At 42.9% G+C, this 17,835-nt stretch overlaps 1 protein-coding gene across 3 annotated transcripts in view; it reads left to right on the forward strand.

Moving 5' to 3' along the window:
* The window catches only part of MYOM1 (myomesin 1), a 94,020-nt gene that overhangs the window by 37,537 nt on the left and 38,648 nt on the right, over positions 1 to 17,835 (forward strand). For all 3 annotated transcript variants that reach the window (XM_048507908.1, XM_048507909.1, XM_048507910.1), the window contains 6 exons: positions 3,848 to 3,936; positions 4,066 to 4,128; positions 4,835 to 4,999; positions 6,668 to 6,829; positions 8,790 to 8,931; positions 17,415 to 17,614. In XM_048507908.1, the coding sequence (XP_048363865.1) occupies positions 3,848 to 3,936; positions 4,066 to 4,128; positions 4,835 to 4,999; positions 6,668 to 6,829; positions 8,790 to 8,931; positions 17,415 to 17,614 (821 nt within the window). The remainder of the gene's footprint in view (positions 1 to 3,847; positions 3,937 to 4,065; positions 4,129 to 4,834; positions 5,000 to 6,667; positions 6,830 to 8,789; positions 8,932 to 17,414; positions 17,615 to 17,835) is intronic.

Below are 17,835 nucleotides of genomic sequence, written 5' to 3' on the forward strand. Positions count from 1 at the left end.
AATTTGTTTATGATTTGTTCTCTGTTTTGAATAAAATGTATGATAAAGGAGTTGACTTCTGAATCATCACACTTTTCTTCACAAGACTGAGGAGGTGAAAACAACTGAGGCACAGTCTCTCACGCTACCTGCAAAACAATTTAGTACGTAGCATTAAAGCCCAATCCATGTGGATGACTGCCAAGGGAAACCTGACACTAGGGTCTTTCTCCAATGAGAGGCAAGCATTATACCTGATTCCAGGCCCAAACGGTGACAGAAGAGTCAGAGGTCTATCAGAGCTGGTTATAATAGCCTGAAGCAATATCTTCCTGAACTATCTGACTTATGGAAAGTATAACTGTATCTGGGCATATAATTAGGCACAAACAATACTGACCTTAGGGATGTTACTAAGGATATATCAAGTGGCAGGACTTCTGTGCTGCTATTGTTTTACGTCATGAACAACGTATTCATGATTACTGCTTGCACCGCACCTTTCCATCCCTTTCTTCTTGGCACTTTGGCACAGAAATGCTGCTCCAACAGGAATCTTGCTCCCCCACCGAAGGTCCTTGGCCCTAAAAGCTGCCACAACTCAGTTGTTAAGAAAAAAGGAAAACCCAGTTAAAGGATTAAAATGGGGGGAAATTCCAAAGCTTAGTGACAGTATTTTGAATACAGTGCTGACTTTTACCTTGCTCTCCTCATGGATTGGCTGCAGGCAGAACTTTCACACTGAGACTGTGCCTGGAGTTGCTGCTCCATTTCCATTTTATAACAGAAACAGGAGGTGGTAGAATGGAATGTGCATTTCAGACTGCAGAATCAAAGTGGTATAGCGTATTTGCTTTGCATTGAAAAGGTTCTATCCATGGCATCTCCTGCTAAAAGGATTATGTAATAGGTCATGTCAAAGATTTCTTCCGGAGACCCCAGAGAGTTGCTGCGTAATTTGAATAGACAGTATATTGATGTTGATAGACCATGGTTTGATTCAGTAGAAGGCAGCTTCTTGTGAGCATACTTTGGAATGCTTTTTTGCTAAAAGGCTCCTTGCAAACAGAAGAGCAGCACAGGAATAAAAGAGAGGAGACAGAGTCTTTGTTCCTGTTGGGTTAGTTAGCATGGAGCGCAAAGAGAATATTGAAAGCGGCCATGCGTTGCGCAGTGGTATGATCCATTCTATCACCTGTGGACACTGCTACCTTGCTGTATTCTCATTAATTTGCATGTGTGAACCCTTGAGAAAACATTCACATATAATTCTGAAATTATATTCATGCCTCACAATTAAAAACTGAACTTATACTCCCCTTCCCCAGTTTCCATAGCCCCATTATTAGCAAGCTGGTCATTCAATTAGTGACCATAATCGTGTTTTTACCCTTATCTTGTCTTCACAGTAGATCCTAATCTACCCTGAAAGAGGCATTAGAAAATAAATGTTTCCCACTAACTAGAACATAGCCTTTTAAACACTTAATAGACACTAACAGTCAAATTAAAAATGTCTTTTAGGACGATGTTGTCCCTTTGGCAGATGTGGCTTTGTTCACACTCCTGGGATTTTTGCAATAGTTCTTTCATCATAGTCTGACAAATTGACTCAGCGATGAAATAAGTACACAAAGGATTATACTGACAGTTCATTTTTGAAACTATGAACATTTATAGAAGTTTGTGCCCATCATAAATCACTTGTATTTTTGTGGATAAAAAATTAACTTTTCCAGATTAATTCATTACAATTTGTGGAACTCTGCAAGCGCTGGCTTGGGACCCAAGTGTTTCCCTTTCCCACTATGGCCTCTCAAGCCTATCTCCCCAAAGCCACTCCTAAATAGCGCAAACCCTTCAGAATGGCTTGGACTGCATGAACACAGAAAAACAGGCACAGTTAAAATGAAAATAGCAGCTTGGATCCCAAGCATCTGGAGAGGGGGAGTTGATGAGCCTTATCACTTTGCATCCATAGAAGTGCCTTCCCATTGTGTATGAGCTATCTGGTTCCAAGCTAATTCTTTGATTAGGTTTGTTTTTCTGTTCCCATACATTGTCAGAAAAACACTGGTCTGTCTTGGACTCACTTAGTATAAATACATACCCTTCATTCATCATCATAGCCAGCCTTCCATGTAAGGTGGGCTGCTATATTTCAAGGTAGAGCTGCAATGCTTCCAAGTGAGGCTTCAAAAAAATGAATGGGAAATCAGCAATGATTCATAACCAGAGAAGAGTTCTACAACCCTGTTGCAATGCCTAGGTATATTTATAGTTTGGTAGCATCAGGAACATACACAACGAATAAGTAAGCACAATTATTTTTTTACCAGCTTACAATGAATACCTTTCTTAAACCAATGAATACTTCTTTATAAGTTACACTATACATCTTTTAAACACCTTGCTGTTTGCACACTCATAGTAGCTAAACAGTGATGTTTCCAGGATCATATCAGTGTAATAAGAAGAGTGTTGGGTGGGCAAAGTTGGATGAGTCAGCTGGGTAGAATTTAGATAATTTCAAATGGAACTGTAACAAATTTAGATGACTCTTAAGATTCTTAATGGATGGAGGCAAAACAGGGCTCCAAGCAAAATGGTGTCCCCACTGGCCTCATGCTGGTTATGGTTCTGCCGACATATCCTCAAATGGTATTCATCATATCTCTTGTCCTGAGCCCATCTTTTATGGTGTCAGAAACAGCACATAAGATTAGGGTTCCTAATACAATACATGTAGTGTTAAGAATTAAGCTTGGTGCATGTATAGGATGTAAGACCACAGCCAGTAGAGTCTAGACCACAGTGAGTAGAATGTAAGCCCACAGCCAAACATTTCCCTGGATTAGTGCTGCAACCTAGCCTTTCTTCTGTTGTCAAAAGACCACCCTGCCCCATAAACTGGAACACATTGTTCTATGAAGAAAAAAAAAGATCCACAAGAAACTGCTTTAGTGGAGAAATTTGTTCCCAAGAGGAAATATTAAGAATCTGAGGTAAGGCTGAAAGAACTAAAAGATAAATCCTTTAACAGCTGTTCTTTTTGTCTGTTTCTGTTGAACCCTTCAATAACTCCAGCATTTTCCCATTTACCAGCTCTCTAACTATTACTTTGCTGTATTCTCCTCTCTATCCCTGCTACCATCCCAAAGTTGTAGAAGACTTTTGATGGGCACCCAGCCTCTACTAAATAGATTAAAAAAAACTTTGTGTGAACTTTGAAATCAAATGAGAAAATAAAATTCTGTGCTAATATTATTTATTTTAAAAAATTGTATACACCCCCATCTACGGGGACATAACCAGTTTTGGTAATGGGAGAGCCAGTTGTAAGGGTTATAAGATGTTTGCATGCATGTTTTGTGGGTAAGAATGCTGTAAGAAGGGGTGGAGAAATGGGAAGACATGTTATATGTTATATGATGTTATATGTAAGGAAATAGCCATGTGGTGAGCATTAATGAGCCAAGAAAATGAATCCAACATTAAAATCATAACTCAAATACCACACATTTGCTTCAAAGTCATCAAATATAGTGTGGTATAGTGGTTAGAGTGTCAGACTAGGTACCCGTTCTGCTTGTTGGTTAGCCCTGAATCTGTCACTCTCCATCATCCTGCCTTCCCTCACATGGAATGCCTCCCAAAAGGTAGGATGGAAATCTAATCAATAAAATATAATCAATGAGTCCTTTTTATTTGACATTAGTGTTTTCATTTACCTGAAATGTAAAATGCACAACATAGTTATCACCACTGAGAAATATGTTGCCTAGCAACGCTATTGGTTTAAAGATATATAAAAACACTGCTTTTTGAGTAGTATTTATATTATTCCTGATCCTTTGATTCTTTTCAGATGTGATTTTGAAGACACTGCTCAGTATCGTGCTTCTGCCATGAATGTAAAAGGAGAGCTTTCAGCTTATGCTTCACTGGTGGTAAAAAGTAGGTTTGCCGGAAATTCATCTATACAGGTGGTTTTTTCATATTGCATGTAAAAATTGTCTTTCTTGTGGCCAGGATGCCACTTCTGAGATGACAAGTAGTTACAGTTCTTGCCCTTTTCTTTCCTAGGATACAAAGGAGAATTTGATGAAACTTGTTTCCATGCTGGAACTGTTACCCTACCCATCAGCTGTAAGTTGATAACTGATCAGTGGCCATGTGGATAAATCATTACAAATGACCTGATAACATTATTTAGGAGCATTATGTTTCAGAAGTTCTACTGCTTTCAGGGAGAATGAGGCTCAGCAGTGTCACTTTTCATCAATAGAAGCAGCAAACTCTTTTTTCTTCTTCTACCCAGTATAACCCTTCTTATTGTATTTGCTTATGCTGAGAAATCATGCACATGGTTTGCTGCTGCTGCTGCTGCTGAAGACGAACATTCTATCTTTCATTAAGATTGCTAAAGCCTTTGATGCTGCAGCTGACAGTCTTCTATAGTGAGTCCAAGCTCTTAATTATAAGAATTGATTAGACATAAACTATTTGGTAGAGGTTAATCTTGTGTTTTAATTGCTTTGAATTTCCTATTCCATTGTATTCGATTAAGAAATTTAATTATTGAATCTTCTCCATAATAACATCTTATCTTTGCAGGAAGAATCTAAACCTCATTCAATTTCTGAGCTATAATGAATTCAATAAACGTGATTTTTGTATCTTGGCTGATGGCTCTTAGACATGTCCTGGCACTTTCAGCTTATATATAGATCCTATGGCTTGTGGGGGGGGGGGGGGGGGGGTTTGTAGGAGAACAGTAGTTGTGCAATTCTGCCCTGGGACAATTAATCCTTGATAAAGGTAAAGGAAATAAACACATCTTGTCCTCTTGCAGTCGGTGTTACTCCACATGGCTATGCCTCCAGATTTGAGATTCACTTTGTTGATAAATTTGAGGTTTCCTTTGGAAGAGAGGGTGAGACAATGAGTCTGGGATGCACAGTTATCATTCACCCTGACATTAAACGTTTCCAACCAGAGATCCAGTGGTACAGGAATGGTAAGTATGTGTTGCAAGATGAACTTATCCCTTATTGCACTTTGAGTATTGTATAACTGTAAGGTGTCTGTGGTCCTGAAACCAACATGAAGTATAATATGGAAGAATCCCAAACTGGCAATACTCCTTGTATGAGTGTTCAAAATGTGCGATTCATACAGTTCTGAAATCATGGCCATCTTAGTGCAGGTGGAAAGGAGACCCTGCACTTGCTGAACACCTGCTACTAGGTTAGTTTGTAGGATTGGGTATGCCAAATTCTCATCCAGCAATTAATTTAATGCATCCATTAATCAATTAGTTAAACAATTACATCTTTATTATCAACATGAATGAAATAGTTTTCATGGAAAAGCATACTTCAATGTATTGTTGAAAGCTTTCATGGCTGGAATCAACTGGGTGTTGTGGGTTTTCTAGGCTTTGTGGCCATGGCCTAGTAGTTTTAGTTCCTAACGTTTCACCCACATCTATGGCTGGCATCTTCCAAGGCATATCATGGTAAGATGTGTTTCTCCCCATGGCACAGTATGAAGTGTTTAATATAATTGGATATTTGCTTTGTCAACCAACGAGGTGGGAGAGGGATGAGGTGCATTTTCATGTGTTTGGGTGGAGTTAATTTTCAGTTGCATTTGTATGTGTGTGTCCTGGTGGTTTGAATATATGTGACATGTCTCAAAAATTGGAGTGAGGGGAGGAGTTTATAGGACCTGGTGGATTGTTGAATGGAGTTTGAAAAGTCCTCTGGTTTTTGGTGTTGGTGTCTTTTAGTACTGGTAGTCAGGTTTTATTGATTTTCAGACTGTATTTTTAATTGAAATTGTGTTTGTGAATTTCAGTTGGTCAATTGCTTTCCTGTATAGTCTGACATAGCAGCTGTCAAAGTTGTCAAGAATTTATTTTATCAAAGCATTCTTCCTTGGGTGGGGGGAGGTGGATTATATATGTGTGCTTTAGCAAGCCTTCTGCCTCCAAGAGAGAAGGATGGCTGCTGTCTGCAGTTTAGAATAAATAACCACTAATCAGGTAAAAAGATAATCAAAAGGGTTATGATTTAATTGGAATTATAAGGGTTTAACACTGTTCAGAATTACACTCTAAATTCTGCACGTTTCCAACTTTTAAGCTACAACATATTGTTCCACATGTTATCATGATTATAAAAGGAAGTGTGGTCACATGCTGAGACTGTGGAACAATCTGTGGCACAACAGTAAAGTACATGATTTATAAGCACATGGCCCCAGGGTCAACTTCTAAAATCTCTAATCAAAAGATGTCAGGCAGAAGGTGTTGGGAAAGATTGTTCTGTACTCTTGAGACACTAGAATGCTATGACTAGGCAACACTAGGCAAGACTAAGCAAGATGGGTCAATGGAGGGACACAATATGAGGCAGCTTCATGTATTTGCATGAGACAGATTTACTAGATATTCCCAGAGATGCAGTTAGTGACACTTGTCAAGTCTTTCCCTGTTGCTCTTTTTCCAAGTGGTCACACAACAGCACATACAAATTTGTACAAGGAGCAAGACCTTTGAAATCCTTAGATATAACTTCATATGAGAGAAGAAGTTGGGTTATTATGGTAGGTTCTTCACATAAGAAATTGTTCCACACATGTTGGAACAGATTATGTTCAGTCACATCTTTATAACTTGCAGGAGATCTGATTACTCCGTCCAAATGGGTCAAGACACACTGGAGTGGAGAAAGAGCTACATTAACCCTTACTCATGCTAACAAAGAGGATGAAGGTCTTTACACCCTCCGTGTGGTGATGGGAGACTATTATGAACAGTACAGTGCTTATGTTTTTGTTCGAGGTAAGTTTTGTTGAAGTGAAATAAGGTAGGCCATTAAGTGTGTGCGCTCACTCTCTCAAAGATATAGAATATTTTAAAATGAACTGGACTTAGCAATTGCCAAAGCCAAAATATATGGCGGATTCCGCATGGGCCAAAAACAGTGGTGTGAAAATGGTGTAAACTCTTTTACACCGGTTTAAACCATTTTACACCATTTTCACACCACTGTTTTTGGCCCACGCGGAATCCGCCTATGAGATACTTTTTATTATGATCAGCCACAATTGCATTACACACTGTGCACACTTTCAGGTTTCTGGCATGGTATAATGTATCTTCCCTTATTCCCATGAGCATTCAGTGGATTAGTTTCATTTGCTTAATTTATAAATTATAATTACAAAGAATAAGCATCTTGGAAACTGAATACCGTTCCTGCCTGTTCTCATTCTAAATGATATCTGAGTCCCTGTTAGATTGTGCCAAGAGATGGAAAAGAGCGATTCATAAATATCTCCCTGTAAGAGATGCAGTGTGGTGTAGTGGTTAAGATCAGCAGATTCTAACCTGAAGAACTGGGTTTGTTTCCTTGCTCCCACACATGAAGCCTGCTGAGTGGCCTTGGGCTAGTCACAGTTCTCTTTGAACTCTCTCAGCCCCACCTACCTCACAAGGTGTCTGTTGTGGGGAGGGGGAGGGAAGGAAAATGTAAGCCATTTGGAGACTCCTTAAAGGTAGAGAAAAGTGGGGCATAAAAACCAACTTTTTTTCTTTTTCTAATAACTTGTATTAAAATATTCCAAACTAAAACAAAACAGCATGCAAGCTTTTGAGTTCTCCAGAATTCTTTATCAGGTTGAACATTAAAGGAAAAGGCAAGGAAGCAGTTTCTTGTACATTGACCCCCAACCCCCCACCCCCGCTGGCAAAATCCCCTCGACCCTATGGTTTGATTTTTTAAAAAAGAATTATTCCACTTTTAATACTGGAAGGTGTTTTAAGCATGTTGTATATAGAGGCAACCAATAAACACTGTAAATAAATAAACAAATATACTGAAGAAAAATTGCGGAGTTTTTTTAAACTCAAGATTTAGAACTGAATAACAATGTCTTTGTTTTGCTTCTCTTGGTGACTTATTCAAGTTTTTGTGCAAAAATTGCCTCATGTAGTTTCTTATGGACAAAAAGTCCCTGGAATAAGTGCTCAAATGTCTTTTGAACAAGTATATAGTGTGATCACATTTCACTGGCCATGCAGCCACACTATATCAGTCTCAGCTGCTGGAGGCAGCTGAAAAGAAACATACCAGTGCTGGAGGTCTTCAAATTCTTGGCTGAATAACCAGGCCCAGAATGGCGCCACTTTGCCCTATTCAGCAGAGCCTAGGGATGTGCAGCTAGTCACCCCCTTACCCTCACCCCACAAAACATGACCAAAGTAGATATGGTCACACATTATAGACAATTCCAAGGGGCTTGCTTATTGGTGATCTCACTCCAGGAAAAGAAGGCTCTACAGAATCAGCTAAAATTAAAATATTATATAAGCAATCTATTATTAACTTTCTGTAAGGATTTTACTAGATCTTTCTGGCATACTTTTATATTGGAATTCATAAAAACTGGGCAGATATTTATACAAAATTCTTGGGAAGTCTGCAAAATTTCTCCCTTTCCTCATTTTCTGCCTTCACACACTGCAAAAAACGTATAGAGCACTGTGAAAGGGAACAGTTCTATGAACTTGCAAAACTTTCTCCATAGCCCTTGATAAGACTACTTTCTTGAATTCTTGATACTTGGTGAATATTGATTATTAATAAAACAGTAAAGCTTTTGATTCATTCATGCTGTTTCTAGTAAAGGAAAAAATTGATAGAAGTTGATAGGAGAATTTGGCTTTTAAAAGACTTTTGGTCTTAAATTAAAGAAATATTTTAATTATTTTAATTGGGCATGTATCTCCTCCTACATAGATGCTGATGCCGATATCCCAGGAGCCCCTGCAGCCCCACTGGATGTGAGATGTCTGGATGCTAATAAGGACTATGTCATTATCTCTTGGAAACAACCAGCTGTTGATGGAGGAAGCCCCATCTTAGGATATTTCATTGATAAGTCAGTATTTATGCCAGATTGAATTTATTTATTTATTTACATTACTTATCGTCTGCCTTTGTACTGAGACTCAGTGTGGATTACAGTGTTAGTCAACACAATTAACAGGATGGGATATCTAATAAATAATGCAATGGAATTTGGACTGCAGAAAACCGACGACAAGCAGAAATCTGAAAGAAGTAGAAACAAAGCATGTTCATTAACAAGACACATTAAACAATGCAGTCAGTAAATAGCTGGATTGTACTTACAGCAACAGACAGTACACAATATACCCTAGTATAGTCCACAATCCCTATCTCTTTACTAAAACATATTTTGGCACCGTTTTGTTACAATACAATCCTATTACTTGTGTAAAAAGCCATCCTAAATAATTCAGTTTTACCAGGAGAGAACCTCATCAGGATAGGTGGGGGCCACAACAGAGAAGGCATGTGCACAGGCAGTTGTTGATATAAACCATTTGTAGAGTTGACTTCAAGGAGACCTATATATAATCCATCACAATAGTCTATCCCAGATGTTACTTTGGTGTGCAACCAGGTGACAACCATGTCAAGGTAGGGGATCATTTTCCTGGGTACACTGAGTTGGAGGAACATGATTTTTGCAGCTTCATTGGTTTTCTTCTTCAGTACTAATGCTGGATCCAGTATTAGTAGGGTCTTAACCAACATATATCAGCTAAACTGCAATGTCCTTCAACCTCTCTGCCTCCCCAATCAGCATTGTCTACATCTTGTCAATTTCTTAGCCATTTTACCATAGCAGCCATGCCTCTTTGACCTCTACATGACCTCTACAACATCACCAGGAGATTTGGGCAGAATTGCATATCAACAGCATATTGATGACAAGTCAACCCCCCAAATTATGACTGATTTTTCCTAAAGGTTTCATATAGAAGTTGAAAAACATGGCAAATAGGAATGAAACTGATCAATGGGGTTGTTATATGATCATAAAAACTACTTGGTTATGGAAAATGAAGCCTTACCTTCTAAATTATTAAGGGATTCCAATTGGCCAAATAATCTCTCATGAAGTCCTTTTATGGAAGCAAGTTAACACATGATTGAGAATATAAGTTAGCAAATATTGCTCAGATGTTAATAAAAAGTCAATAAAAAGTTTAAAAACAATTTTAAAATACTTTTTTGTTATGTCTGTAGCAAAAGGAAGCAAAAGGATATGATAGGGTCACTGGGTAGAGAAGATGGCAAAATGCTAACGGGATGGAGAAAAGGCAGAACTACTCAACACCTTCTTTGCCTCAGTCTTCTCCCTAAAGAAAAACAGTGCTCAACCAGGGGAAAATGAAACAGAAGATGCAGTAGGGGATATTCATCACAGAATAAATAAAGAAGTAGTACAGAAAATCTGACTACTTTAAATGAATTCAAATCTCCAGGGCCTGATATCCCAGGGTATTAAAAGAACTGGCAGAAGTAATCTCAGAACTTTTAGACTTCCTGGAGAACAGGAGAAGTCCCAGCAGACAGGAGAAGGGCTAATATTGTCCATGTTTCCAAAAAGGGAAAAATGAGAACCCAAACAATTACCGCCCAGTCAGCCTGACATCAATACCAGGAAAGATTCTAGAGCAGATCATTAAACAGTCTGTGAATGCTCAGAAGAGAATGCTGTGATCACTAAAAGTCAACATGGGTTTCTCAAAAACAAGTCAAGCCAGACTAATCTTATCGTTTTTTTGACAGAATGACAAGTTTGGTAGACAAAGAAAATGGATGTAGCATACCTTGACTTCAGTAAGGCCTTTGACAAGCCCCCCCTCTGACATTCTTGCAAGCAAGCTAGTAAAATGTGGTCTAGACAAGGCTACTGTTAGATGGATTTGTGATTGGTTGGTGGGTAAGGAGTGGAGTACTATGGGTGGAGTGGAGAATGGTTGGTTAGTAGTTGGTTGAAAGTTGGTTGGTTGGTTGGGTTTGGGTGGGTGGAGTGGAGTGGAGTGGGTGGAATTGGGTGGGTGAGTGGGTCGGTCGGTCGGTCGGTCGGTGGAATCGGTCGGTCGGTCGGTCGGTCGGTCGGTCGGTCGGCCGGTCGGTCGATTGATCCCCTAGAATTCGGTCGGTCGGTCGGTCGGTCGGTCGGTCGGTCGGTCGGTCGGTCGGTCGGTCGGTCGGTCGGTCGGTCGGTCGGTCGGTCGGTCGGTCGGTCGGTCGGTCGGTCGGTCGGTCCAAAAGGGTACTCACTGATGGCTCATCTTCATCCTGGAGAGAAATGACTAGTGGGGTGCAGGGTTTTGTCCTGGGCCCAGTGCTATTCAATATTTTTATCAATGATTTGGATGATGGAATAGAGGGCATGCTAATCAAATTTGCAGATGACACTAAATTAGGAGGGGTAGCTAATATCCCAGAGGATAATGTCAGAATTCAAAGTGACCTGGACAGATGAGAGAGCTGGGCCAAAACTAACAAAATGAATTTCCCACAGAAAAATATAAGATACCTCATTTAGGCAGGAAAAAAAATGAAATGCACAGATATAAGATAGGTGACACATGTGAAAGGGATCTGGGAGTCTTAGTAGACCACAGACTGATCATGAGTCAGCAGTGTGATGGGACAGTCAAGAAAACCAATGCAATTCTGGACTGTATCAATAGGAATATAGTGTCTAGATCGAGGGATGTAGTAGTACCACTATATTCCAAATTGGTCAGACATCACCTGGAATACTGTGTACAGTTCAACACAATTCAAGAAGGATATCAACAAACTGGAACAGGTCAAGAAAAGAGCAACTAAAATGGTCAAAGGACTGGATTCAGTACCCTACAACGAGCAGCTTAGGAAGCTAGATATGTTTAGTCTGAAGAAGCAGGGACTGCTTCGTCCCTGGTGTTGATCAATGCCAGGTCCATCAATAATAAGACCGCAGTGCTCCGGGATTTCCTTGGAGAGCTGCAGATGGACCTGGCTTGTGTCACCGAAACCTGGGTGCGTGAAGGCGAGACTGTTGCCTTGCGTGAGGTCGCCCCCCCAGGTTTTGCATGCCTCCACCGGTCTCGAACCCAGGGCTGGGGGGGTGGTGTCGCGATGTTCATCCGAGATTCTATACCCTTCAGGGCTGCCCCTGTCCCGGAGATCAGTGGTATAGAGTGTGTTGGCCTAGAGTGGTTGGCCTCGGAGAGGTTGGCTGTCCTCCTGGTGTACCGGTGCAGCCCTAGCGCAGACCGGGAGGTAGCCTACGCTACAGCTGCTAGAGGTGGTGGCCACGACTGGGCATTGGCGGGGTTTCCCCAAACTTATTGTTTTGGGGGGGACTTCAATGTCCATGCTTGCCAGCCTACTGCCTCATGTACGAAGAAGTGGCTCTGGGCGGACTCCTGAGTGTCATCCATGTAGCAACATCTAGGCCTCTCCTTGGTGAACTCTGGCCCCACTCCATGAGGGCGGTCACACTCTGGATCCTGGTCTTTGGTTCAGGGGTTGAAATATGGCCTGTGATCCTCCTATTGATTAAGAGTGCCATGAGTCCGACCATTATGCCCTGAAGGTTCGAGGTGGACATGCCCCACCGCCCTCGTCTAGAAGCGTGCATCGGACTGATTTATATCTGCCCGCCCGGAGACTTATGGATCCAATTGGTTTCCTGGAATGCCTCTCACGGGAATCTGAACCTGCCCGGCACACTTTCGATGAGCAGGTGGCTGACTGGAACTCCCGTCTAGACAAAATGCCATTGAGGCTTGTTTGCTCCCACGGCGACCTCTGCTGCCTCCCACCGTTCCCGGCTGGCCCCTGGTATACCGAGGAGCTTCACGCCCGGATGAAACGAGAACTCAGACATGCCTAGAAGCGAAAGTGGGAGGAAAAAACTTCGTGGACGAATTAAGGCCTTGTGAACGCATCTTATAGAGGGCGTTGCCATGAAAGCTGCCTATGAGTTGGCGATAAGAAGAAAGGAGAGGCAAAGAGAGTTTTCTTTTCATATGCATGCCTTCCTAGCCTCTCTACAGCGTCTGCTAGCTCATCGCCCGGCACAACTGTTTCGTGTATGATGGGTCTTTGACCTCACTACCTCAAGAGGTCTGCAAATGATCAATTGGCTATAGGCTGTGAGAGGCATTTATGAGCTTCTTCGCCCAGATGAAGAGTCAGCGTCACTCCGCCAGGACCTCCCTTCAGCTTACTTGACAATTACAATTAGTGAACTGGAGGCTCCCTTGCCGTCTTCAAAGGCCCTTGTTTGGCCCGGTTTGCCCTAAGCTCCTCTGAGGACGCTGTTGACAGGTCCCTGGCTGCTGTTAGAGCCTACTACTTGCATCCTTCTGGATCTGTGCCCTCTCCTGGCTTGTTAAAAAAAGTCTGCCGGGAGGGGAGCTACGACCCCACCTGTTGAGATATCATCAATATGGCTCCCTTGAGCAAGGAGTGCTTTCCAGAGTGGGGTTGAAGGAGGCAGATGGTCCGCCCCACTCTTAAAAAAGACCACCCGTTAGATCCCTGGAGATCCTGGCCAATTACCGCCCCGTCTGCGAATCTTTTCTCGTTTCTGGGAAGGTAATTGAGAGAAGTAGTGCTGGAGCAGCTTCAGAAGGGTTTCCTGGAAGGACACATCGGCCTTTGACCCCTTCCAGTCGGCTTCCGTGCTGGGCATGGGGCCGGAGACCGTTCTTGTCGCCGTCCACAGATACAGCTCCATTATACAGCTGGACCGAGGCGGATCGGGCGCTGCTGGTATTGTTAGATCTTACACGCAGCGTTTGATGTGAATGGAACCACCACTCTACCTTTTGGCCCACCGCCTGGACCGTTTCCGAGTCGCGGGGGCACTGTCCTTCCAGTGGGATTTGTCACCGTTTCTCCGGGACGGACTCAACAAGTGTGGTCGCGGAGAATCCAGCCCTCCCGACGGTGCCCGCTTCAGGTGTGTGGTATTGTGCCCCAGGAGATTGCGCTTCTATCTCCGCTATTATTTAAGCTATCTATATGCTCGACCCCCTTGCTCAGCTGAGTACGGAGCTTTGGGCTGATCTGTCACCGATGACGCTGATGACACTCAGCTCATTCCTGCTGTTGATGGAGGGGAGAGCGGACGCCATCGCTTCCCTGCAGCTCTACAGCATTGTCTGGAGGCGGCCGCTGGTTGGATTTGCAACAGAGCAGGTTAAAACTAAACCCATCGAAGACGGAGATCCTCTGGCTGAGACAGCGAAGAGGCAAGGTTGGGGATTTCCAGCCGCCGGTGTGGGAGGGGCCTCATTGGCACCGGCCCCCTCTGTTCGCAGCCTGGGGGTCCACCTGGATTCGATCTCTTTTAATGGAGACCCAGGTGGGCTCCATACAACCCGGGCTGCGTTTTTCCATCTCCGTCAGGCCCCACGGCTGGCCCCTTCCTCTCCCCAAGCTGACCTGGCCACTTTTTTCGCTGATCCATGCACAGCGGTCCACCTCCAGGTTAAGTTAGACTATTGTAATTAAGCTCTCATGCTGGCCTACCCTATGCGCCTGATCCGGAAGCTGAAGCTGGTCCAGTACATGCAGCAGCCAGCCTACTTACAGGTGGTGCCCTACTCGTGACCATATCCAGCCTGTATTGGCGCCAGCTGCACTGGCTTCCGAGTGGAATTCCGGATCATCCACAAGGTATGGGTATTAACCTTTAAGGCTTTGGCTTGGCGGCCTGGGGCCCTCGTACCTTCGGGACCGCCTTACCCCGTATATGTCCCTGCACGGCCTCTGCGCTCGGCAGAGGCCAATTTACTGGTGGTCCCCGGCCCCTCAATGATACCGGGTTGGAGCCCCACCTCGCAGCCAGGGCCTTTACGGCCCTGGCTCCAGCCTGGTGGAACACTCTCCCACCATCTGTTCGGGCCCTGCGGGATCTTGGAGAGTTCCGCAGGGCCTGTAAGACTGAATTGTTCCACCGGGCCTTTGAGGAAGCCGGCCGTTGATGGTGTGCGCCCTTCCTGTGTCCTCCCTTTATCATCTTGGGAGCCTATAACATCTATACCACCTCCTCTCTGGGAGGGGTCTTTTTATCTATTGATAGTTTCATACTGGAAGTCATGTGACTTGCATGGAACGCTGTAATTTTTATGTAATTTATGTATTTATTGATTTTAAATGTAACTGTTATTGTTGAATTGTCTATGACGCTTGCTGTTCACCGCCCAGAGCCCTTAGGGGATGGGGCGGTCTACAAATATAATAAATAAATAAATAAATAAATAAATAAATAAGAAGAGAAGGTTAAGGGGTGACATGATAGCCATGTTTAAATATTGAAGAGATGTCGTGTTGACAATGGAGAAAGCCTGATTTCTGCTGCTCCAGAGACTAGGACAAGGAGTAATGGATTCAAGGTGCAGGAAAAGAGATTCCACCTAAACATTAGGAAGACCTTTCTGACAGTAAGGCCTGTGCAACAGTGACATACACTGCGTTGGAGTGTGGTGGTGTCTCCTTCTTTGGAGGTTTTTAAACAGAGGCTGGATGGCCATCCATCCATCAAGACAGCTTTGATTGTGAATTCTTGCATGGCAGGTGGGGGGTGGACTTGATGGCCCTTGTGGTCTCTTCCAACTCTATGATTCCACCAAATCAGTGCTACATATCTAAGCATGTAATACACTTGCATGATTAAAATGTTATTTGAAAAATCAGATAGTTCTGAAAGAATGAGAGTTAGTTCACAGATTAGCCTTGTTATGTACAGAAGACTTATTATGTACAGAACATATATGGAAGAACTGCCACAGTTTGGCAAGGGAGACTGATTCACTTCAGCTTAAGGCCTCCAATCAACAATGGAGGATGATTAATTGATTATTCATTCTCTTTCTCCACACAGGGTGGTTACCTGGCTTCTTCCAATGCCTTAACTTAGTGTAGTTAATTGCATAAAACTTTAGTGAACACAATACTTCTATAAAATTGAAACCCAATGGTTTTTATAAAGGGTTCCATAAACATACCTATGGACCCATCCAAAGAGGGGGGACTGAATCCACTCATGGGAGTGGCGTGCAGCTGTCCCGGTGGATTTGCCCTCCCTGAGGCATTTGCCCTGGTGAAGAGGCAATTCCGCTGGCATGCAGCCACCATGGCCCTCCCCAGCACCAGCACCCCTGTTGCCACTGCTGGCGTAGTGGGAGTAAACTGGGGGCATGGGGGGGGGCAACAATTGGAATCCTCCTGACCATTCACTGCCGTATGCCAGAGGACTTTAGACTTTAAAAAGCTGCCAAAAGTCTATTAAGCCCAATGGAGGCTTCTTGGCAACTGGGAGATTTTTTTACTTTGCAAGTCTCCCCATGCCAACAGAAAGCCCCTATGGGAACAGCAGGGTGGGGCGGCTGCAGTGCTGCAGCCAGCCGTCTGGTTTCTTGGATGGGGCTGATGAATTCTCTATTCTATTTCAGTTTTTAAAAAAAATCAAAAACTGAATGCACCTAAGTAGTCTTTGGCATGTCTTACAGCATGGTATATTTGTTAAGATCAGGTGGACTCTAATCTGGAGACCCAGAATTGATCACCCACTCCTCCACATGAGCAGCAGACTTTTATCTGGTGAACCACATTTGTTTTCCCACTCCTACATTCCTTCTGGGTGAAATTCGGCTAATCACAGTTCTTCAGAATTCTCTCAGCTCCACCTACCTCAGAAGGTGTCTGTTGTGGAAAGAGGAAGGGAAAGAGTTTGTGGATCACTTTGAGAAGTCTTACAGGAAATGCGGGGTATAAATTGCAACTTTTTTTCTTCTCTTATGCTGCAATTAGTTGAATTGAGTTTTTAAAGGGAGATATACTTGTATTTGTGTGTTTTTATATATTTCGTTCCCTCGTTTACTACAATAAACAGCCACGTGGATGGAACTCACACAAAACACATCCTTTTGCTTCCTGGAGCAGCAGTGGTGTAGTGGTTAAGAGCAGGTGCATTCTAATCTGGAGAAACCAGGTTTGATTCCTCGCTCTGCCGCTTGAGCCGTGGAGGCTTATCTGGGGAATTCAGATTAGCCTGTGCACTCCAATGCTAGCTGGGTGACCTTGGGCCAGTCACAGCTTTTCGGAGTTCTCAAAGCCCCACCCCCCTCACAGGGTGTTTGTTATGAGGGAAGAAGGGAAGGATATTGTAAGCCCCTTTGAGTCTCCTTACAGGAGAGAAAGGGGGATATAAATCCAAACTTCTCGTCGTCTTCTTCCTTTAATTTCCTGTAGTAATATACAAGAATAGATATTGGCAGGGCTTTTTTGTGGCTGGAATTTATTGGTATTGAGTATTATACTGTCACATTTGGAGGTGGAAATTGGTAGAAATTCATGTAGACTTATATATTTTTTAAGACTGCATTTATATTTTTTAAAAGTCTGGTACATTTTTTTAAAAGCACTGGATACTGCAGGACAAACTGGGGCATTCATGCCACCATATGAACAAGAATGTGGACAATGTTGGGGGTACAATCACAACTGGTAAACTATTCTTGGTTTTCCTTTCAGGTGCGAAGTTGGCACTACCCACTGGTCCCAGTGCAATGAGACTCCAGTAAAATTTGCTCGCTTCCCTGTAACGGGATTAATAGAGGGGCGCTCTTACACATTTCGTATCCGGGCTGTGAATAATGCTGGAATAAGCATTCCATCCCGTGTGTCAGAGCCTGTGGCAGCTTTAGACCCTGCTGATAGGGCAAGACTTAGAAGTAAGTGTCTTCCTCTTATATACACCTTGTTTACCGTTCAGAGCCCTTTGGGGGTGAGCAGGTTATCAAATGTTGTTGTTGTTGTTGTTGATGATGATGATAAAGGAAGAGATAACTTCTCTCCTCTCTGTGTGGGTCAGGACTTTGATGATACTCACAACTTTGATGATACTCACAACTTTGATGATACTCACAGCGGGTTATCAAATGCTGTTGTTGTT

The sequence above is a fragment of the Sphaerodactylus townsendi genome, linkage group LG09 (assembly GCF_021028975.2).
Source record: "Sphaerodactylus townsendi isolate TG3544 linkage group LG09, MPM_Stown_v2.3, whole genome shotgun sequence".
NCBI lineage: Eukaryota > Metazoa > Chordata > Lepidosauria > Squamata > Sphaerodactylidae > Sphaerodactylus > Sphaerodactylus townsendi.